The 24,521-nt window shown below is 44.6% G+C and overlaps 1 protein-coding gene across 5 annotated transcripts; it reads left to right on the top strand.

Annotated features, from left to right (window-relative positions):
- The first annotated feature begins 131 nt into the window (after positions 1-131).
- On the top strand, positions 132-23,061 carry LOC115350001. 5 transcript variants are annotated; one of them, XR_003926297.1, is made up of 6 exons: positions 132-394; positions 15,221-17,191; positions 17,834-18,067; positions 19,448-19,567; positions 20,864-21,356; positions 21,464-23,061. XR_003926297.1 is itself a non-coding variant. In XM_030035009.1 (5 exons), exons 2-5 carry the CDS (start codon positions 15,987-15,989, stop codon positions 18,373-18,375), a joined length of 453 nt encoding a protein of 150 aa, XP_029890869.1. In that variant the 5' UTR covers positions 132-394; positions 15,221-15,986; the 3' UTR covers positions 18,376-18,918. The 5 variants fall into 5 exon arrangements, 1 of the variants encoding a protein (XP_029890869.1); XR_003926295.1 differs by having other exon boundaries at positions 19,448-21,356; positions 21,464-21,775; positions 22,733-23,061; XR_003926294.1 differs by having other exon boundaries at positions 19,448-21,356.
- Positions 23,062-24,521: the final 1,460 nt, after the last annotated feature.

Genomic DNA, 24,521 nt, shown 5'->3' with positions numbered 1-24,521 from the left:
CCACCGCTCCTCCCTCCCCATCTCCCATCCCCTTCCCCCTTGCCCCCGCTCCCCCCGCTCCTTTCTTTCTCCCCCCCGCTCCCCCTTTCCCCTGCTCCTTCCCTCTCGCCCCTGCTCCCTTCTCACCCCTCCCCGGCCATCACCCTCTCTCTTTTCTTTTTTTCTTTCTTTTATTTGCTTTATCTCTATTTTCTTTCTTTTCTCTCTTTCTTTTCTTTATTTTCTCTCTTTGCTTTCTTTGCTTTTTCTCTTTTTTTTTTTCTCTCTTTTCTCCCTCCCCCCCCCCTCCCGCAGCGGCCATGGCGGAGAGGAGCGCGGTGCCGGCACCGGGCCGCTGCCGGGGGCGGGTGGGGGGGGGGCGGGCGGCGGAGCAGCGCTCGGCGGAGCCCGCAGGGTAGGGCCCGGGTCCGGGGTCCGGGGTCTGGGGTCTGGGGGTCTGGGGTCCGAGATCTGGGGTCCGGGTCGGGGGTGCGGGGTCCGGGTCCGGTGCCGGCGGCTGCAGCACCACGGACAGCTCCCGCGGGGAGCGGGGCGCGCCCCGGGCCGCCCTGCAGGCGGGGGGGTCCCCGGGGGGGCGAGCGGGGGTGAGCAGAGGGGTCCCAAGATGCATCCCACCCCCGGCATCCCCCTCCTTTCCCCGGTATCCCCCCCCCCACGACCACCACCTTCCCCGGGAGGGGTCTGACATTTGAAGGTCAAAAGCGGGCAGAGCGGGGAGGCTGGGTGGGTTCCCGGGGCTGCTTTGCGGCAAGGAGAGCTCCCTGCAAAGGCTTCGGCTGCCTTTGGGGTGGGGGACAGGAGCGGGCAGGGGGGGCTGCAGGAGGAGGCTGGACGCAGCCTTTGCAGGGCTGGAGCAGCCGGGCAGTAAACAAGAGTTTGGAAGACCCTCCCCGGCATCCAAAATCCTTGATCTTGATCATTCTTTCCTTCTCTTTCTTCCTCTCTTCCCCCCCCCCCCCCCCCCCCCCATTTTAATCTAATGCTTGGTGCATCACTTCGAAATAAATTCTCCTTCTTTGAAACCTTGTTGAGAATTATGTTTACGTGGTACAATATACTTTGTATGGGTTGCATTACAGTGACTAGTTACCACCCAGACTTTGAACTCCTCTTGGATGGATTACAGCTACATGGGCAATTGATTAGTAAGCTGCAAAGAGAAATTAAAAAAAAACCCTGCTGGTGCTAGAAAAAGCCCTGCTACAGCTCCCGTTGCAAAGCAGAGGAATGCTGAGGGGGGAGATTTTAACTCCTCGTTCAGAAAGGTGCTGAAAAGGGTCTGCCTGTGTTCAGCAGTCTGTGAATTTTTAAGCAGGTAATCTCGTTAACAGGCAAAATCCATCTCAGAAATTGCCTTCTTGCCTTTAACCTGGGACATAGCTCCTGGGTTTGATGCTGCTGTGCCTTCACTGTGGAGAGTTAGCGAAGTCTGAGGGACAGGGTTAAACTTTGCAAGCCACATGGAGCATCGTACCTCTGCTGCTGGCTCATTAATATGATGCTGTCATAGGACTGCAGCACTGCAGTCAGTGGAGAAGTCAGAATTACCCGAGGTATCTGCTGAATTGTATTTGCAAACATAGGCAGTTAGATCTACTGTTTAACCTCTCTGGAGTTTTATATGATGAACATAGAGAAAAGGTTTCATTATAATTGAAGCAATCATGGATTCTAAATCTGTTCTGTTAATTTTGCTGAAAGTTTTCTCCAAAGACAAAAAGCATCCCTTTGGATTTAATTGGAAGTCAAAACAAAATTACTGTCTATTATGGCATTGCATTGTGTTTCCTTTTAGGGAAGAAGATACCTTATGATCTGGTTTATTTATTACTGCTTTTTTCCCTGTTAAGTAGAGACTGGGAGGAGGGAACAGATCATGTTTTTATACCTATGGAAAACTTACTGTAAAAGAAAACATATGGTTAACAGAGGTGCTTGGGAGGTTTTATTATCCTTTTAATCTTCTGAAAACAAGTGAATGGTGTTGAACAGCAAGTAAGGAGGGACATATTGAACTTTGTGATAGAACTCCCTTTCATTAAATACTTTGATGCATGGATTGTTTTAAATCTATCTACCCAGTATGCAAAATAAGTTGCTGCTTTATAATCAAGCAGTGATAGCATTTGACTTATTCCTTTAATATTGAAATTCAAGCAATGCCAACTTTTATAGAATACAATAATTTTCATAATACATATTGATTACCTTAAAAATCAGGATATTTAGATGAGAAGTTTGCATCCAAAGAGGCATTTACAAGCACATACAGAAATCCTTTGGAAATAAAATACATTGTTTTAATTTAAAACACATTCTTGCAATGTTCGTTTCTGAGCTATAATCAGATGCAGGTGGACAGTACTCCTGCTACGTTACCCTGAAGGTGATCTGAAGGTTAGAATGAGTCAGGGAAATCAGTCTAAAATGTTGCCTTATTTCTGATGAGCAACTAATCCCTTTTCCTATCAATATCCAGTTTGGAGATTTTGAAATGCAGACTAATATTTCTGCTTATAGAGAACTTTTTGCCTCAAAGTTTAACTAACAAGCGTTGCTACTGTGGAGCGAACAGCAACCTGATGTCTCAGGCTTTGAAGCAGAAGAAGGGAAGGAACAGGCACTCCCACAGAAGCGAAAAGCAGCAGCATTGATTTTAATCTTGATTATACACTATTGACAAACCTGCATTAAAGAAATACTATGGGAGGATGAGACGGAGTTCTGCAGCTTCCTTAAAAAAAAAAAAAAGGAAAGAAAATACAGAAGGTCGAGTTGCACAGCAGCCTGACTGCTTCCAGATAAAAGAGTTTAAAATATACCTGATGATAATGAATTAACTTGAATATCTTTTAAAAAATTATAGAATTGGATGAGTAGAAGAGAAGGGGATTATGAGTGGGTTTTTCATGTTATAGAGAGACAGTAGAATGAAGACAACTGGACAGATAATACAATGCAGTTGGTTGGAACTATAAAAAAATATTTATCAGCTTGAAGGGGGTTTCTCTTGGTAAGTGGCTGCCTGTTTTTAATATAAGCCTGATCTAAACTTAAGCTTAAGTAACTTAAACCTGAATAGGTCTTAGTGATATCCATGCAAGGAGGGCAAACAGTAACATCAGAAGGAATTTTGTCCGAGTGAAAAAAGAGTAAGGGAATCAGAATTTGGTCCACTTTTTATGTCCCACACCACAGAGTAATGTAAATTGGTGTGACTCTCCGAGCCAAGGAAGTTGTACCGATTTTTGTCAGCTGAGGTCCTTGACATCCTAGAACCTTATCTGGTCATCATAAACTTATCATAAATAATGGCCCAGATAATCAGCTGGCGTCAACTGGTCTCATTCCAGCAGAGTCAAGAGAGCAAGGACGGACATTTCAGTCCAGCTGAGGATACGTCCTAATAATATTTATACGGCGACAGCTATGGAAGAAAACACTTAGATTTATGCACTAAGGGCCTAGTCCTGTACGGTGCTGGATGCTTCTTGAAAAAGGCTTTAGGACCTTAATTCCTAAGGAAGCCGAGAAGCGATCGGCACGCACAGAAGGAGCGCACAGCACGCTGCAGGATTGGGCTGTCACATGAATGAGCAGGGCTGGTGTCCAGCTTCATGGGGAGCTGAACTTTTAAAAGCATTTACTTTTTTTTTTCTTTTTTTGTAATTTGTTCAGGACCTTGAGATGTGAAATATCAGATTCTGTGGGAGGGGTTAATGATAGATTATCATGATCATTCACAAATTATCTTCAGCATCGTTTGGGGACACTTGGTACGATGAAGGAAAGGGGACGCAGCCGAGGGGAGGGGACGGAGCCGTGGTCTCAGGCTTGCTGGGAGCGGTGGCGAGGCTGAGCAGCCCGACTAATGCAGCTTCGCCAGGCTTTTTGATAGCATGCCACGGCATAAAATACAGAGGTCCTACTGGGCAATGCTGGTGCTTTGAAAAAAATTTATGTTCATTTTCCTTAGTGTTCTAAACTGGACTTTCTCAAGACAGAACTGTAACACAGTAACATTTTCCTAACATGTCCCACTTTTCATCATTCCCATTCAGCTGGTGGTCGTATTTCAGGACCTTAAATCAAACATTTCCAGACACTTGCATTATTTTCTTCATGCAGAATTGCTTTGTGTTGCATTGGAATATGATATATTTCTGAAAATGTGGTCCTAAAGCAGCATTTGCATGCAATTCACCAGTGAATGAAAATTTCTTGCAAATTCCTACAGAGCATCACTGAGCTCATCGCTGCTTTCGCTTTCTTGGATTTATTTGCTGCAAGAGCAGTTAAACGTACAGACCTAAGTTTCCTTCGGTGTCCATACCAGGAACGATTTCACAGCTACAAGTGTACTTCAGTCATTTACTAACTCCAAAAAGCCAAACGTTTACCGTACCACCTACATTTTTCGGTGGTGTTGTCCTTGCATTTTTAAAACACTGCATTGCACACTGATTTTATAACGTCTGTAATGCAATGTTCTCTTTCATGGCCACCTCCTGCCTTGTTTCAAAGGGCCAGTTCTTTAGCTTGTGTGAATTCACAAAGGAGCAGAATGCCAAATTACTCCAGTGAAGGACTTAGCCTAGAGTCTTATGATTAATAAATGAAAGATATTCGAGAAAAGTATCAGATCCTGCTATAGATTACTGCGGCTTTCTCTGGCGTTATATGGGATAATGGCACGCACGTGGGTGAGAGGGAAAGGGAGAATTTGTGCCTCCATCTCCATGACAGCTATTCACATCTCCAATTTTCCACAGATATATTCAAGCAACATATTGAATCCTTGGCCAGCAAAACCCCTGTCCATGCTACTTGAACTGGATGTTGAACTCCGTTCCACCGCTCCTTTAAGCTGCTCTTTGACCAATTAACTATAGATGTATGACGAACTTGCTATGTGAAAAGCAGATTCAGCACACAAATGAACTGTGACCCTTCTTAATGACAACACTTCTGAAGTGATGGCCATGTACCTTAGAGAGATATTGGAAAACTTGGTTCCTAACAGAGAATTGCTTTGTAGATTCCCGTATCAGAGAAGCCAAAAACTGACACAGCAGAAATAAGACTGCCTAGAACAGCTTTTTTTAGGTAGAAAGAGTTCAGAGGTGAAGGTTAATGGAATAGAATCAGAAGCAAACTCACCCCTACTCAAGAAAAGCAATGAGCTTCAGTGAAGACACCGAGCCTCAGTTTCCTTTCTGGTACTTTTCTTCTATATCATCAGTAGGAGGCAGCTCTGATGCTATGGCCCTGTTATAACACCAGAGTGATGTAGATGGGTTTGGGTGCAGTATTGGATTTAGATCCTCTGCCCGCGTATCAGAAAAAATTGAAAAAACGTAGCAGCTATTAGACCGCTCTAAGGACTTCAATCATAATGACGCTTCGTGCCTTTCTGTTAATATTACTGTCTTTTAACCACAGTGGTAGCATTTCATCACCGCCAGCTTTATCCAAGTACCTCAGTAGAATTAACTTGCATGCCAGCTGGCAGGACTGGACCCAGGTGCAGCATAAATGAGTCCGGAGAATGTCCCAGTGCTTCGGGTGGCTATTCACCCCCAGTGAATATCCAGCACAGCCTTTGACGAGACTGGACTGAAAAATTTATCCCTGGACTGAAAAAAGAGTTTGGAACAGAGATACATCATCAAGGTTTACACGGTTCAAAACTAGTTTCAGTGGGTTGCTGCAAATCAGTTTGTGAGAGAGAACTGGAGTTGATGGGGGGGTACGCGATGGGGGAGTCAGGGTATTACTGTACATTTAGAGGTATGCGCCTGGGGTTGGAATAGCATCAGGTCTGGACATCACAACTGAGGTCCATTAGCTTAAATTGCCTCGCCTGTTTGGTTAAAATTCAAATCAGAGTTTCTTGATCTCATGCCAAACTACATGCTGAATTTCACATGTGACATCTTCTAAAAGCTTGTAACTCGAACAGGAATTGTATGCCGCTGAGGAAACGCAGTCTGCAGTAACCTGTCATCTGTGGTCATAACTTTGAATTGTAGGATTAGTAGGACGGCAGAGGAGTGAGATGGGATCATACGCTGATGTTCTCTAATCAATAGTTAGGAAATGGTTGATTTCAGATTTTCTGGTCTCTCTTGGAAAATTTGTCTGTATTCAAGGTATTAAATCACACAATTCTGCCTTTTGTAGAACTGACCAATTCAGGCACACAATAGACCAGACACTGCAAAGGCTTGGCTCTGAGCTACAGCCCAGGCAAAGAAAAACTCAAATTTAATTGGCTTAGATGAAAAAGCAAAGCAAGTAACATGGCTTTGTTCCCTTGATGCTTCTACACTCTGCTTGCTTTTATGGCTCACTGGTCATTTTTCCTATGTGTATTGTCTGATGTTTCAAACTGAACTATCCTGAAAGCTGCCATCCAGAAAATAGCACAGGTCAGGATAGCAATCCTTTAGCTATAAAGCGATCAAAAATAGCTCTTCCTACCTCGTTTTGAGAGTTTTTTTTCCTGCCTCTCCCTTTCTAAAAATATAACTTTGAAAAGTGGCCACAGTGCTTCCTTTTATGACCACTTTTCCTGGAGTCGTATATACCATATGACAACACTGCCATAGGGCAAAACTGTTTCTAGAGTGCTGCTTCCCAGGAAAAATGGAGAAAAAAATTACTGCAGGCTGGAAATCAGAGAAAGTTAGCCACAGGAACAGCTAACTTTGACATCGGTTATCACAACACATACGTCACGCTGGCAGTTAGAGGCATTATTGGGATAGAAGTCCTATTTTTCAATACAGTGGCAGCACATGAATGGGGAGGTCTTGCCAAGAAACCCTGCCTGCTGCTTTAACCGCCGGGTTGATGTGGAAACCACACCGACATCTAGGATCGGTTTTTCGAAAGATGTCCCCTCTGGACCAGCTTGCTCAGAATATCCTGGGCCTGACACAGAACCTGAAACTCAGTGGATTTTAACACAGCAAAACTGCTGATCGTGTAAATGGGCTGAGAGCTCCGTATAGCATCTAGGCTCGGAGGTGGGGAGCTCTCGGGCAAATTGAAAGCAAATATAAAGCAGTGTTGCTTCACTAATTTCAGAGAGATGCCTACATTTGCTCCAGTTGGGAATAAACCCTATAATCTATGAGGATTTATGCTTATAATGCATGAACCTAACTCTGCAGGCAGTTACTAGATGATATATGGCAGCTGTTACTAATTTGTTTGTGGGCTTGGCTCCTCCACATGCATTTGTGTTTATCTCCTCTGTTACTGTCACTCTGCTTTTGCACTCAGCTTTAGTACTTATTACTCAAAAAGCAACAGCTGCATCCTGCTTCTTCCCTGTGACATTTGACTTTTCTTTCTTTTGTTGACTTGTTTTTAACTGAGGCAAAAAGATGCACTTAAATATGGATGATTCTTATTTCTAAAATAAAAGGCCTGATACAAGGAAACATGTTCTCCCTGCTAGTCTAATTTGTATCTAGGTTAATTGCTCTCATGCTGGATGTTTAATTGATTTGCCTAGAGAAAGCCAATGAAAGGCTGTAGCTCAGTGACAGCTCTACATAACTGCAATGACTCCTTATTTTTCTGTTTAATTAGTGCTAAAGGAAGAGTCTACCTTGCAGAAGGCTACTGAGATCTCTGAGGGATCAGTTATTATTTAGATGCTATATATAAAGATAGTTTATTTTTCTGATGTAGACCTCTACAGTAAATGTTGAACAGAGCTGAAGAGGTTTTCCAGGTAAGAATGTTTTACAGCAAAATTAAGAAAGAAGGGACCATTAAAGTAGTCCTGCTTGGAGGACTTACCTTGTGCGACAGCTTTATGGGTGAAAAATCTGAGAATTTCATGATAGGAATTATCTTATCAGTTTGGCCAAGGAGCTCAAAGGCGCCTGGGCAACCTAGTCATTCTGCTTTTCTTTGACTCGTGATAGAACGGTGGCATTTCATCTCCCAGGACTCCTTGCCAGGACCTGCTTCAGCTTTCTGGACTAAACAAATGTGAGATTCAGATGTTCCTCCAGCAGCATATCAAATATTGCTGGATAAGAACCACACGATAAACTGCAAATGTTAAAATTGTACAAGGGCTTTAGTTAAATACAGATGGCTCTTTGTAGCAAGTGGACAAACTTTCTTATATGTGGTCACAAAATGCAACAACAGAGTCTGTGTTTTACTGCATCATCTCTTGAAACTGCCCATGGTCCGAGGGGATTGCCCTATGGTTATTGGGATAGAAATGTGAACTCTGGGTATCAAGCTCATCATCTCTGCTTGAACTGGATGAGGAATTATGGGAATGGGCTTGCTTTGTAAGACGTTCCTTATGTTTTTAAAGCTACATACAGAAATCTGAGCTGCTTTTTGGCTGGAATGTCAGTTCAATTTCTCCAGTCGTATAACATCTAAAGAATATTCTTAGTAGAAATAACTATAAGCTGATTAGGAGGGAAGCAATAAATACAAATCAAATTGAATCATGCAGACACTCACAGTAGGAAAATCAATAATTTTAGTAATACATTTTGCAAACTCATTTTATTGTAAAAAATATATCTACAGCTTCTTTGAAGTCTTGATTAAGCAGGAGCTATAAGTCTTCCTTTTTGTCTCAAGGTCCTCAGCTGGAGTAAAATTCAGAAGTTTTTAAACAAGTTTAAAAGCAATGGTGTCAGTTTGTACCAGGTAAAAGCTGGAGTGTACAGAACAAGCACACAGGGCAGGCTAGGAAGGCCATCCATCCTGAAGGGATGAAGTAGAAGAGAGATGTTTATGGGAGCTGCCTGTGGCAGCTCTGAAATGATTCCATTATGTGATTTAAAAATGGAAAAAACAATGGCAAGTTTTAGTGCTTTTCTTTTTAAATCAATGACTGTTCTGGACAGCTGTACATTTGATTATATCAGTGACTCTAAGTTTGCGATACGACAGGAGCTGGTTTTCCCTTTGGAATGGAAGGAAAGGTCATCAGAAATGTGTTTTTCTAAGTTTGCCAGCATAAAATGTAATTCTATATTCCTTGAAATTATTATATTCATTGGAGTCCTGTAGGCTTTTCATTGCTTTCAGACTCCAGCATTTCTGCTTTGTAAGTATTTGTCTAGCTGATCCTCTGTCAGCATGTTCACCGCTCGGACTTCTTTCTTTCTTACCCCCATTAAAGGTGAGTGTGAGAAGGACCTACAGGGGTAGAAAAGATATCAATATACAGAAATTCAAGTGACCTTCAGTAATGCTGTGGTCACAGTGATGCCGCAAGAACATGACATGCAAACTTGGTGGAATTTGCTGCATTGCTTTCTTTTTAATTTCCATGCTTCAGACTAACATTGTCTCTCATTAACTGACTCCATGTCAATTAAATGCATTTAGAAAACACTTTGAGAAAATAATTTAAAAGTTAGCACCTGTAAATTTCAAGGTCAGAATATTCGGCATCATCATTTGAAATTCTCCTTGCCTTGGCAGTGCAGGTTGTGTCTGAAATTTTGTCAGATGTAGTGTGTAGGTTTTAGAATTAAAAAATAAAGCAAACAGAACTCTCTTAACCCGATTTTCTTAAATAGCCAATGGGAATTATTTAATGTTTGTGGAGAATGAGAGAAAGCGTTATCTAATAATCTCATTTCTTCTGAGATGTCATAGTCTGCTCCCTCTACATCAATGCATCCATTTCCCCTATGTCTCTGCCTTGCAGTGACCTCTCCATTATTATGCCAATAGTCAGGATTGCAACAAACTTGTTGCCGTGACTCACATTGTTTTTTCTACTGATTTTTTTTTTCCTATTTCAGTGCAATGTCCTCTCCTATCAATGGCAGAAACAACACCCATTCTGTAGATGCTGCTGTTCCCTCTTAGTCCCCCTCATGTCTTGCTATTTTAGCTGTGTCCGACTGTTATAAATTCGTAACACAAAACAGAGATCGTGTTGTGGTCCCAATTTATAGAAGACTCTATCCAGCCTGACCATGATAACTTTTCTCAGCTTTCCTCGTCCATGGCTCTCCCTGGATCACCAGCTCCCCTGGTTTGTCCTCAGCGCGATATTGATTGCCCAAGTCAGCCAGACAGCGGGCGCAGACTGGGCAGCCTTACACAGCTTTTCCTTCAAATGGAATTCAACGGGCGTTTACCTAAGGTCAGTCTCGGGCAGCTAGCAAGATTTCGCTGGCATTTTAGTGATCCTTTCCATCAACGAAACTCACCTCTCATATGACAGACCCTGAGCTGCCATAAATCAGTCTCCTTAACTAGCTTTCCCCCTTGTTCAAAAGCTTTTTCTAAATGAAATTATCTATCCTGCTATCAGTGTCATTTGGCGAATACAATTTTTACACACTATTTTCTTAGAGGCATTGATATAATATCCCAGAGCAAGCGATAACATACCCTTCAGAAAAGGGTGTGATGCATCACACTGTGCAAAAGAGCAGTCACCAATGGACCTGACTTTGGCACTGGGGATCAGAATAGACTCTTTCTGCTCATCCCAGGGAAAGTCAGGAGTAAATTTATGCCTTTGCCAGGAGTGACGCGCTGCAGAACTGCAGTGGAAAGAGAACAAAATCCCAGGAGCTGGCTGCTAACGTCAGTGGCACCGGTGCAAATGAGAGCAGCCTCCTGCCCAGGCGGCTTCTTCCAGGAGCGTGGGAGCCTGGCAAGTCGATGGTGTGGGCAGAAAAGGCATGCCCTCGTTAGCCCCTTAATGAGAAGGAAAGCACAGTAACCTTCCTTCTTAAGCCAGGCTTGGATGAGGACCTTACCCTGGACACACCACGTGGTTTACCTTCTCCAGCTTGCCTCCCGATTTTTTCCACTATAGCCCTTTTCTCCCCGTCAGATCACACTCCCTAATGTCGCCACGTGCTCTACACTCCTACTCGTTGCTCATTTGGCACCGAGAAGACCGAGTGCCTGTTCGCTGCGTTCAGGGGGGGTCTGACTCATTAACTCTGAGCACGATCGTGCCGTGGGGTGGGTGTGGGACACGGGGAGACCCCAGATAAACAGTGGTGGCACCGCTGGAGGCACCAGCCCGGGGCAAGGTCTGCCCCATCAGGTATCGCAAATTTTGGCTGGTTTTATGGCCTGCAGCACTGCACCAGCACCCAGAGCCACCCTTCCCCATCAGCTGCTGCTGAAGCTGGAAGAAAACCCTGTCTGGTTGTGCGTGCACAGATTAGCCTCATCTTCCATATATTTTGTCTGCTAGGGAGAAGTGGTACCTGCCCACTGTAGCTGCTTAATTGCAGCCCCCACCGTGGGCTGTAATTTGGCCTAATCGTGCACTCCCTTCCATTTGTGGTATGAGTGTTTGTATAACATAAACGCAATCCGTGGCATATTTTTTTATGTGCATGGTACAGGGTGACTGAGCCTGCTTTTTCTCCAGTGGGACTTTGAAGTTTTTCTATGAGCAGCTCTTATTTCAATAAGTGTAGTTCTTGTTAATAAAATCTGTAATCCAGTAATGAGGTAGCATGGTTTGCGTGGTCTCAGAATACGGCCCCTCTTTCCACCTCTGCCACTTGTTCACGGGGGAACCGTGGCTACGGCATTTCATCTTGCTGTGCTTCTGTTCCTGCCTAATGAATATGGAGATAATGAAACTAATGAAACCATCTTCGTTGCAATGCATTTGAGATCCACTGATGAGAATTACCAGATAAAAGGGAGGTGTTTTTTATCATCTCTCGGTAATGAGAACAACTCATGTATGAAATGGTCTGCTTTAAGTTGTAGCTCGGTCTCATCTTGATTCCCTACAACAAAGTCAATTTTACTTGCTCTGAGTAGGGTTTGCAGAACTGGCCGCCATGCTGGTGTCCGTTCTGGCAATTAAATGCCTTTCAATAAACCAAGGATAACTTAGCGTGGTGTTATTAAAACAGAATTTTCTGGGCTGTAACCTGCCGTCATTTCGTATGCAGGGCTCCTGCTGAGTTCATCAAGACATCCCTGCCCGGAGTGATGGCGCAGGGGGAATGGCCTTCTGGTTCTCCTCCGCTCGCTTATCTGACCTTTCTCTGGGAACGGCGTTGTCTCAGAGACAAGCAACCACGAGGTCTGACTGCGACGTCTGCTAGAAAGGAGTCTGTAACTATGCCATTCAGCAGCCATTGCTGCTATATGCAATATAAAAAAAAAAAAAAAAGGAAATATTTAAAATATTATTGGATTTATTAGACACATTCACAACCCTAGCAATTTTCCTTTGGAAGAAATGTCACTTCTCTATCATCTCTCCAATATTTCTCCCTTACACTGACTGGATTACTCATCAGAGGTGCTGCCTTTTGCATAACTTGCTCGTAGAACCAGATGAATGCAGTTATGAAGATAAACTGGTGTTCCCAATGCTTCTCAGCTTACAACAAAAATGATTGCTGAGGATCCATTGGCTGTGTAAAATAAAGTCCATATTTAACAAAGAGCTTTTTCTTCTCCTGAACATTTTGGTAACATTATTACATCATCCCCTCTGCTCCCATCAGAAGTAGGGATGAACAGACATCTCGTTACTTTACACAAAAAAATATGGTATAGAAAATCTATACTTAAAATACAGGTTCAGTGTAGCTTCAACTGGCCCCAAGAAATTGCTGCTCTGTTATTCTGCATTCCCAGCAGTGCATCGCTGCCCCTGAGGCTGCTGAGTTAATAACTCCACTGCGCAGCATCCAACAAAGTAATTTGTTTACTCTTGTGTGGTGCATTTATTAGACCTTAATGTTCTCCACCTCTTTGCTAACCCTAATTATAACAATATTAAAAGAAAGTTCTCACCGTGAGTTTAGTGGTTTTGGAAACTTTTGTAAAAGGGGGATGAACAAATTTGTTGGATTGAGGTTTCAGCGCATTTCCATCATAAGCCAAAAACATGCCTTCTAGTCCCTGGTTTTAATTGTCTCAGCTAATTGTTTGAACAGGTCATTAAATCAAAAGATGCAATATGAAATTTTCTGTCAAGATGAAAGGCTGTAATGAAAAGCTAATGATTCTCATCAGTTGTCTGGCTTCTCTGGTGCTTTGTCCTGATACAGGCTGGTCACAAGGAGAAATAACTCTGGGATTAACGCCAAAGCATTTTGCCTTTTCCAAAAGAAGCCTTATTAGCATTTTGCGTTGGTCAGGCCGATTGGTTTCACACCCAAAGTGTGTGTCTGCTGCCTTCAGTTCCAAGTTTGTGACCAACACGCTTCTGCGACTTCTTTTTTGCACTGAATCCTGTTTATAGAAATAGATCGGTAATATTTACTTATTGTCTGGAGGAACCCCAATCCTCTTGGCTCTTTCCTTAATCCCACACCTTTTGCCACTGCCAAAAGAGAAAAAGGTGACGGCCGGCACCATCTCAAAGGTTGCCCCTGTCCCTGAAGCGGCCGTGGTCCTCTCCACGTGCAGCTCCAGCAGAGCCCCCGGGCCGGCAGTGCCGGGCACCGCTGCTGCCTTCGGCGGGGAATCGTGCTGAGAGACCCCCTGTTTATTGACACAGACGTTGTAGAGCAAGGCTGAGAATAGCCGCCCTTAGCTGGAAAATCTGAATGCCAAGAACCACTTTGTTTTCTTTCCTTCTGCAGAGAGGGTTGGATTCTTTTCAGATTGTTATTTTTCAACCACAGGAACTGCATTACCTCCTCTAAACATAGAAAGGAAACGTTCCACTTGCCAGATCTTATCTTCATTTGCAGTTTTGAACATCCTTGCGTACTAGTGAAAAATGTCTTTTAGTTAGGATGGAGGTGGCTGGAAAGCAATATGAAAAGGGATGGAGGCAGGTTCGTTTGCAGCAGCTACGTGTGATAACTCTGGGTGTAGGGGCTCAGTATGACCTTCAAATGCTGCTCCACAGTAGCAGAGGGATATTCTGTGAGTATAAATGGAGCCCAATTTCTTTTACAGAGCAGCAATCAATAGGTTTCAGAGGTCAAGGAAAAAACCTACATGCTTTTTAAATTTTTCTTTCTAAATAAATAATGTGAGCGAGACCAGCAGTGACAAATGAAGTGGGGCTGGTAACAGCCCCCCCGTGCTGGGTGAGCTCTCGTTCCACGGGAGCCAGTGCCAGCTTTATCATCGCATCCCGCATCTGGAGCCTCTCTGTTTTACACGGCAAACCACTGCACTCCTGTGGTGTGCGAGAGACTGCCAGTCCCTTAAGCAAAAGAGTGGTGACTTAGCAGTATACCATGGTCTTGGGAAGCGTTTAAAAGAATCGCCTTGCTTTCTCCTTCCTTTTATGACACTGCAGAGCAGCACCTCTCTCTCCCTGAATGCTGTGCTAATTTTTTTATCTGTACTTCAGGACATTTAAATGGTACAGTTGCTAGTAAAGCCCCCTTACAAGCAAGCGTGATTAGAGATGCATTTCACAGATGAGACATTTCCCTTAGCTGCACATCCAAAAGCTCGTGCACCTGATGGAAATCTCAGAGGATAAGTGCCTTGAACGCTGGGTAGGGATCCTGTTGTTCACCCCCCTTGTCCTCGGGCTTTGCTTGTTCCCTCCCTTTCTTCAGAAGCCGGCGGCTCATTTCTATTTTCTACACCCTTATTAGACTCTCCCAACATAGTTCCCTTTTCAGAGCAATTTTCTCTCGCAGAGTCATTTCCATTCACTACAGGTAATTGTGCTACCTCAACAGAGTGCTCTGGAGGGGTTTATTGCCTTTTGTTCAGGCTGGGTGATTTTGGAGCAAATTGGGTGCTTAACACGGCTGGTTGAAAAGCAGGATTGAAATGTGCTGGCAAAAGGATTGTTCTGCTTAAAACCAAGAAGCAGAGAGGTTCATGAAGTAGAAACGTGTTCTGGTGGGAGGATGGCATGCTGCGGTAGCTGGCGGGACCTTGACCTGAGGCTTTGCTGAACAGCTTTAGCTGAGATATATGATTTTTATTTCCCCGCATATGACACGTCAGAGGAGCTCGCTTTCTGGGAAGGTTTGGGTTCCCTGCTCCCCCTACCTGAAGACACCTCTTTGACTCAGGCCTTTTTAAGGCAATTTATGTTTAACATCAAAAATAACAAAGTTTTATCTGTAGGAGGGGAGTATTAAAAAAAAGGCCTTTTTACCAAGGTTCAGGTCAAGGGACACCCCCAACAGCAAGAAGCCCACTTGACTCCTTTCTATAGCTTTGAGTGTTGCTGTCACTATGGATGGATATATGGGTCACTCCTCTCCTTCTTCCATTCGTGTCTCTCCAGGTTTGAGCCTGAAATGCTCTGGAGCCAGACTCACGGGAGACAGCAAGACAGTCTGTGCTGGAGCTTCTCCTCCCCAAAATTTCAGCTACTGCTTGATGAATTAAACATGTCCAAGCATTCGTTTCATCAGTGTGCGCTCCACTAGACTGCTTTCGAGGCTTTTTTTATGTTCCACCTTCAGAAAACTAGAGAGGAACTGGGAAATCCTTGATGTGCAGCTTGTGAACATGGAAGTTACAGGGAAACGCTGATTTCAGAAGAAAGGCAGCTACGTGCAGAGGCGTGCTTGGGGGAGGATATTCTTAAGTTCCTAATTACAGGAGGGGATTTTATATATTTTATCTTCAAGAAACTGTGAAAAACTCCTGAACTGAACAGCTGAGTGGTGCCGCTGCACATCTTAAAGATGTGTGAATCAGAAGACGGGGAGAAGAGCGGTGTGGAGGATGTTCTGGATGATAATGGATGTCTAAGTGATAATGGGCTTGAAGCATAATTAATGTTAATGGATAGCATTTATATGTAATGCAGAGAACATGTTCTGAAAGACAGATACAAAAATAGATTTTTTTTTTTTTAAGACATTAAGTTTTAAACTCTGAGGACTAGACATGGGAGCTACTATGCAGTTATTTTATGCATCTTATCTACAGAAAAACCTTGTTCTTTAGAAGCTTGTGGGGACTGGGAAATGTGTGGCCTAATTTTTTTCACACCCTGACAAAGGAGGGATGCTCCATCTACCTGGCAGTGTCATTAGGCTGATATGGCTAAGTATTTTTTTTTTTTTTTTTTGTGCATTGAAATCCAGCAACAAAGATGATCAGAGCTGGAATAATAAAAATAAAAATCAAGAGGTGCCCTGTAGAGGGTATGCAATGTCAGGGAGGAGGTAGTAATAACAGCTGTGAGGAGGGAACTAGTAAAATGAGCTTGTGTGATTGCAAGTACTCATCGGTTTGTGCCCTTCTGGCAGTGCTGGTTGTGCCGCTTTCTCTATGAGCGGTCCCCTGAGGATTCACGCTGTTGAAGGATCAAGGGAGAAGAGCCTTCCCTCTGGCTCAGGTGGCAGATGGGGATGCTCTTGGGGCTGGAAACCTCTGATGCAGCACTAGTCATGATTCATTATAGCAGTCCTTAGACTGGAAACATAATTTTCCCATGTGCGGTGATGTTAAACTCTTCAGAGTGGTTGTATTGTAGCACCTTTGTGGTACTGCCACCCGTGCTGGCTGGGTATCGCCGGATATTTATAGATATGGAATAATTCTTCTCCGGTAACAAGACTTGGAGAGAAAGAGCTATGTGTCTGTATCATGAACTACTTGCAGCTAGACTGCACAAATACTTACTACTTGCCTTGATTTGTATTCCTTGGGTATAAATTTATTAATGGTCACTGTATATTTTCCACCAAATATTTCATGGCTAGCAACTTTCCATCCATGAATATTTACCATCCGTATTCCAGACTATTTCGTTTCTATGGCAAACATTTCATTACATTAAATTTTGCTGTGTACTGTGTAGGGCTAATGATTTTTTCAAAAGAAAAATGGGCATAGAGTTTCATGAGAATATTATGAGGAACGGGCATTTTTTTGTTGTATTGAATTCTTCAGAACTTTAATTTAATATAATTTTAGAAAAAACAAACTCAGATGCTAATCGTTTGTACCTTCGCTTAAGGGACTGTATGCTAGCAAGCAATGGTTCCTATTTATTTATGGAAGGACTACACAAATAGGGCTGAAAAGATTTAAAAAAAAAAAAAGAAATTGAAAAACTGGTACTGAGTGCTGGTCTCTCGTGCACGCAATGTGCCCCAAAGAGCTTTTATTACTATGCTAGTGCATTGCAGACCACAAGATTGCATTTCTTCCTCCCTTCTTCAGACAACCCCACTGGGGAAAAGGCACTTACTACGAGGTGCAGAGTCTTCCAAACACAGAGGAAGATCACGCTGGATTGGTGAGCTGCTATTAATATGTGCAAAAATTAATGTGTGAGACAAATAATTAAAGGCTAAAGTAGTCCAGGAAAAAGCAGGCAATACAAATAACAATACAGGTCTTTTTTTTCTGGTGGCTGAATCAGACTCCTCAGACCTTTTGCCTTTCTATTGATGGTTCCCGTCAGGTTTCTAACCATTAGCATTTCACAGTCCCCTTCTGCAATGACCCTAAAGACCAAAGCATGAGATGGGATTAATGATAGTTCAGATGTAGCACCAGCTGCGTTAGATGACTTCAGTTTTGCAGAGCAAATGCTAATTAAGTCCTTGGACCTGGCAATGCTAATGGCATACCTTCCTTGATGTAAGCAGGAATAGAATTACCTTAAACATTAGAGTGGGTGGTTGATCCCTAAATGTTGGAGCACGGAAAGCTGTTGGGTAGCTGCCAAGGAAAATGCCAAAAGCCACAAGGTTTGCAGCAGTCCTACGTTCTGAGTCCCCCAAGGAGCAAAAATCTCTTTCACTGCCTCTAAGAGTAGCTTGCTTCAACAGCGCTCCTGAAACTGGGCCATGATATAAAAGTATGAGCTAACCCTTACTTCCAGAGGAGGGTTTTAACCCAAATGTGTTCCCTCTTTCTTTTTCTTTTCTGCCAGACACAGCCTGTCCTTCCTCCTGGCATATCCCTTCAGTTCTGTGTTAGGGAGACTCCGGCGACAAACCATCCCAAAATCCAGGGGAAGAGCTTTACATCAGCGACGCTCTGTGGGGCACACTCCAACATACCCTGCGCGAGTGACGTGGCCGCGTACCAACCCCAGGCAATGAAACGACCATGGGACGCGGAGATCTCTGCACTGCAGAAGCAGGAGAGAGCGCTCAGCAGCGCGGTGAGTGGGAGGGATGCGATGGGGACCGCATGGCACCGGGCGCTGGGCGGCCCCCGCGTGTTAGCGAGGCTCTGCTCTACCCTTTCTCCTCCGCGTACAACGTGTTACCGAAGGGGAAACTTGTGTCCTAGTTTCTGCCTCTTGGTTTCTTTTCAGTGGGTGTTTTCTTGCAGGAAAGGCGCAGACCTTTCCGTGTTACCTCTCCAAAGGTCAGTGATGCTCCTGGCAGGGGATATTACTTGCTCATGCAGCGACCTTTTTCTTTTCTTCTGCTTCTATGCTGTATTGCTCTGGCGCATTGGCACTAAAATTTCTTCCCTTCCTTCCTGCCTCCCTATAAGAAATTCTCCTCTCTGTTTATCACCACTATTTTTGCTAACCCTGTATGCTGTCTTTCTCTCCTACCTTTATAGCGGTGCTCAAAGCTCAGGGGACCTTTCTGCTATTGCTAAGTGTGAAAAATGTCACACTTAGAGGAGCAGGGAGAAAGCACACACATTTATGTATTACTGACTATGCCAATTAAAAAACCACCACGAGCAGGGACTGCTAGCCCTAAACTCCTAGTAACAGTCACAGCAACCCACTGCATCACCTCATTTGCACATGGGTCATAAAACATCCATAAGAGAACGGACTCCCTAATGCATCACATCATGGCATTGAGACCTGCACGAGGACCCCAGCGGATGCTGCCCCTTTGCAGTGGGGTGCATTTAAGCTAAAATACCAAGTTATTCGTAATTTCTGGATCTGTTTCTTAGCATTGCTGGTACCCACTGGCACTAACTACTCGTGGCCCTTACCTCCTTCTATTGCATTTTTCATTACTCAGTCTCAAAGAGGTTTTAAAAGGGGGGGTCACTTATCTTTAAACCCCTTCCACAGACACAGAGATTGGAGCTAAAAGAAGAATGAGAATTAGGAAAGAAATGAGCTTTACAAGTCTCGTGCCCTGCCCACTAGGAAACACTTCCATCTGTTTTACGGGGAATCAGCCACAGATCTTCAACCAGCTAAGCTGTTCAGATTTCTTTTGTCAGTGCTGGCATATTTACAGTACTTTGCTGGCACATTGCTTGGGAATTACAGGCAGATTCTCTCCAACATAGTGGGAAGAGGCACATTGCATGCTACATACTCCTGTCTAGAGGCTGTTGGCAAACCACAACTTGTAGTCAATCAAGGCAGGATTTTATAACCACTTCTACCCCCACCCCCTTCTCACATCCCTTATTTTCAACCTTGCTCTTGAAAGCAGGATGATTCACATGTTATAGTAACCTACATTTGGCTTGGCACCACTTATGGGCTATATATAGATGACAGAGTCACCCTGTTCTTCCTCGTTGATTCATTTTGGTTTTGTTTTTTTTTCAGACATGGAGCAGTACTGGGTGCCCCGGGAGCTCAGAGAGGAGCTGGGAGGTTAAAGGAGATGTCCAGCATCGTGTTTTTTATCTGGGTCTGGTCCAGGGCTAAGGTGGCTGCTAAGATGGGGTGGGTGCCTTTTGTGGCTATTAAGAGGTCTGCATTTCAGAAAACCCCAAGTGCTCTCCTTCCAGCGGTCATCTCTCTCAGAGTTGTTTCAAATTGAGAGCCTAAAAATAAAGACAAATGAAATCACAGTCAGTCTGCGGTAGATAGCGGGCAGTCTGTTCCCATTGGCGGATGTTGGTGGCTTGCACGTTTTGGTGCGCGTGTAATGGCTCTGCTGTTATCTTTTACACCTCCAGAAAGACTATCCACAGAAGTGTGTCTTTTTTCTTTTTTTTTTTTTTTTTTTAAAGCAAACTGGCTCAGTTTCTTCTTTCATCTGAAACTGCAGGACCCTCCTTTGTTTCAGTGACTGCCCGTTGGGAAATACCGCCCCTGTGTGCCCCGAGCCTTGTGCCCTGATAGAAAATAACCCACTGACAGCACCTCAGAGGAAAAAAGCCCAGCTGATCTCTCCCTTTTCCCCCTGCCAGAAACAGCCTCGCCACTTGGCAGTCACCGTCCAGGGAGATGGCAGCTGTGCTGCTAAAACAGCTTTATTGACGCCCGGTGCAAACAGCCAAGGGCCTGCCTGGCTCCTGGACATCACTTATCACCAGCCTCTCCCATACATCCTAATAAAGGCTCCGTGGCCGCGGGGACCGAGACGAGGAGCGCAGGTGCTCCCCGGCCCCTCCGCCTGCTCAGCGATCGATACGGCATTGCAGGGAGGGTCTTGATGAGAAATCTATTGGTAAAAGCGATGTTTCACTAATGGCAAGCAGGGTACCTGCCAAGTTCTTCAAGGGGAATTCAACCTCTGGCTTTTAGCTGGGTAATACTCATTTCAGATACGGGGAAAAGACAGGATGAGATATGTACATACGAACGGTATCTATTGGGTTTTTCTTATTTCTGGCAAGATCTTTAAAGTAGTCAGATGCAATGGCAGGTGTAAGATGACATTACTGTAAATGAGGATTGGGACCCTGTGGACTTTGATCCACTAAGTGCTTGTGTTTTGCCTGAAGGCAGCTCTCGTTTAGCTCTGGTACATCAGTCACAAAATGGGGAATTGGGAATGTTGTACCCCATCCTGCAGACCCTCGGCCTCGGTGCCAGTCCCTGGTCACGCTGCGGGCTTTGGTGGCCCTGCTCACCAGGGGATGCAGCTGATGTATCAGACCTCTTGTCTGGGAAGGCATCTTCCCACCAGTCCCGTGATGCGCTGCTCATGTTTTGGATGTGAAGGGTCAAAGGAGATGCAGTAAAGGACGTAAAGTTTGCTCACAGCTTGCTCACCTTCTGCTTTCTCTGCAGGCACCTGTTGAAAGATGGATGGCTCAGTCTTTAGGACACCAAGCTCTGGTTAAGGAGACTGAGGTTTCATTCTCTGTTCTGCTCAACGTGTTCTTTGGGATAAACCTAAATTCTCTGCCTGTAAAATGCGGGTAACAGTAATTCTCTCCTTAGAGAGTTACCAGAACGAGAAATGCACTAGACAGTTTTGGACCCCAGATGCCCTGGAAGGCGCTGAATTCTACTTGCTTTTATAATGAGTTCCCTACATAGCCCATTGCAGGTTTACAGTATATCTCATTCCTGTAGATTATCACTGCTTGAAATATTACAGCATGTGTCAGGCCGAAACTTGCTTTCCTGGCTCAGTGTTTTATTGCTTTCTTGAGCAGACTCTACCTCCTCCCATTAATCAGAAATGTCTTAGTCATCCGCAGCGTGCTGGCCACAACGAAAAACCCGGCTGCAAGAGGGCTCCAGGGCTGGCACCAGCTCAGATAAACTTTGTCTGCCTGTAAGTGCACAGGGGCACAAATCAATGACCGGTAATTTAGGGGAGAGGATGAAACAGGCACATGATTGAAGTCAAGGCAACAGAGTGTTTCCGTCTCCCTTTTGCAGCCTGGCTTGCATTGGACCATCTGCATCTCCTTTTCCACCATGTGCTGAGCACCACGTGGAGTTTTTCTTTCTTCAAACTTCACGGCTTTTTTCACCAGACAAGATTCGCCCTGGCTGTACTGCTGGGTCCTCATCTTTTACTAAATAATTGATAACCAGAGGGTCTGAGAAAGCCGTTCTTCCCACCTCTGACTCTTGGATCTCCCCCGCCCAGCGCTGCTGAGGCAGTGCCTTGATGCGGTACACTCTCTGGCCCTTTGGGAGACGAATAAAGCTACTCAGATTATAACAACAGCTGTGCAGAAGTGAGAGGTCAGTGCTTTTAGCCATCGCTAACACCCTCTGGGCACTTAACAGACAAGGGGTGGAGAAAAACCAATTCTACAAACTTTTTGATTGACTGCATGTTTTTGTGTGCAAATCTCAATGCTATTCACTGACAATATTGATCTTGATATCCGGAGCAGATGGGCACAGCAGGTAAGATTTTAAGATGCATGCAGGAGACAGACCAGTGCCCTGATACCAGGGAATGACTGCCACCTCAGAGACCCCTATGTATTTAGGGTCAGATTCCCTGAAAGCATAAATTTGCCCGGTTCCTCTGAAGGCAGACCTGCTGGAGGGAGCAGATGCTTAGCTGGTGCAAATCAGCTTTGGTTTGCAAATCTATTACGGTTCCAAGGACTTCCCAGTTTTATGTCAGGGGAAAATCAAGTCCACATGGACCAATTTCTGTGAGCTGCCAGTCTCGGTGAGTCTTAAGTTTTAGATCAGGCTCTACGCCCGTAAACTCGTTAAGAAGAGCAGCAGCCAAGCTGCTACTTAGAAGCTGCAGCTCAGACGTCACTGCCCAGCCTGGTGGCAGGTCCCCAAAAGAGCCGCTGGCTGCAGCCAGCATCATTCATCATCCATCAGACCTCACCCAGGAACAAACTTCCCTCGGCTCCCTGCCGCCTTCCTGGCGTGGGCTGTCACGAAAGCAAAAGCCTCCCGCGCAGGAAAACATTTCTGTTATTAAAGGTCTCGCCTGCTCTTTACGCATGCTGCCCTTTCTGAGCATTGCTGCTGAGTTGATGTATTATTCTCATTCCCCCTCCTGCCCCGACATGTCGTTGGCAGGGAGTTTTCTTTACTGTGCATCACTTGGTGAGAAAGTGGGGCTTGGATGTGCATCAGCTCTCATTAATCAAAATAGTTCAGTCTCCTCTGTGCTGCAGCCTGGTAGCTGATTGCCATTTGCTTTTTTTTTTTTTATATGCTATCCAGAGACAGAGCCTGACGGGAGCCCTGGGCTTCGCAGGGATCCCCTGAGCTCGGGGCAGAGCCCGGTGAGGCAATGTCTGCTCGGGGCTGCGTCAGCGTGCCCTGCGATGGGAGACACGGCCGTAATGCCACCAAGGACACTGCAGAAACAGCAGAGGCATCTGCCAGGGAACACAGGAGCTCAGGAGAAGGGGGTGTTTCCTTTTTAATGTGCTGTTCCTTGGTCGTGGAGGAGATTTTTCCTTTTAAAGGGACAAAACCAAGCAAATAAATAAATAAATGCGCCTTTCGTTTTCTGTCAGATTAAATGCTTTCGTGTAATTGTGCGTTAACCTTTGGTCCTGCATTAGGCTGCTGTTGCTTTGCACCCTTGATGCTTTTAAGCCAGGATTGCAATTAGCCAAAGTGGCTCTTGACAGCCTTCCAGGCAACCCCGTACTGGGGGCCACATTCCCAAGGGGAGATGGAGCTCTCATGGCTCACCAGAGGCGCCTGGCCTGGAGGAGGCTGGAAAAGGAGGCACCTCCTCGGCAGGCTGGGGCTAAATGGAGACTTTGGAGCATGGGGGCAGTCGAGGTGGCTTTCAGGCTGAAAAGCTTCCTGCTCAGATGCATTTCTTTGCTGAACTCCCACTCCCACAAATTAGATTATGAGAGTGCAGGGACCCTCCCCTGGGTCTTGATATACAGCAGGGATATTTATAGGAAAAGCTTTTTAATAGCCTGAGTTGAAAAATCTGGTTTAAAACAAGCCCATCCCCAGATAATTCAATAACCCAGCTATGACTAAGAATATTGATCAGGCACTCAAGCCTCCTCCCACCCTCACTTCCACGGCAGGCAGAAACCACGCGCCCGAGCCGGCTGAATTTGGGAATTACCACCGACTCGCCCGGCAGGACGAGGTGCAGGGATTGCCCTGGGGAATCGGTAGCGGGTCCCTCCTTTGCTAGGTGTAACTGTTGGCTGGCTGGGTGCCGCACAGCGATAGGAACCACAGCTGCTGGGGGATGGCGTGACCTGCCAACGCAGCCACCCGCTCTTCTCTTTCGTGGCCCAAAGGAAATGTTCACGGGGGAGATTTTCCTGCCACTCCCGAGCACTGCAGTGGATGCAGCACTGCACACAGAGCCGTTCGCTGTGGCTGGTTGCATCCACTGACTTTTAAAATAGTCCAGTTTGACTTCAAGCTCACATTTCCTGCTTAAAATATGTTTTTAAAAAATTACACAGGGATTTTTATGGGATGTTTTCTTTTCAGATGTCATGTCTGTATTCAGTGGTTATTCTGGAGAGCTGCTCACTCCCAGAAACCTCAGCTTCTCTGAAAGCCCATGTAGATAAAAACAAGTGAATAAGGCTAAAACATTCAGGGTGAAACATTGCAAATTTTCTGTTCAAAATGTGTTTTATTTTTTATTATTATAAAACCTGTTTAAAATAAAGCATTAAAGTTGCTCCTAAATGACTTTTCTATTTTCAAATTTTGCTTCATAGATTCTTGCCTAGTAAGAACATAAAAAAACCAACAACAAGTCAAGGTAAAAGATTGTATGCAAATACCAGTTCCAGTTCTCACACAGCTATTTCCCAACTTAAACTAACTGTCAACTTTACACATTAGATTCCATATCCTTTGGTAATCTAAATTTTTATTTGCTATTAAATGTTAATCACCAGAATTGATATTCACATTTTAATATTCCTTTTCATTATATAGGCTCATGTATGTGCAGTTGCACACAGGAATCCTATATTTCTACTGGTGTATGATGTGGTGTAAACACTATAAC

This window comes from Aquila chrysaetos, chromosome 13 (genome assembly GCF_900496995.4).
Source record: "Aquila chrysaetos chrysaetos chromosome 13, bAquChr1.4, whole genome shotgun sequence".
NCBI lineage: Eukaryota > Metazoa > Chordata > Aves > Accipitriformes > Accipitridae > Aquila > Aquila chrysaetos.
Note: the sequence above shows the minus strand (reverse complement) of the source record. Positions and strands in the feature narration are given on the sequence as shown.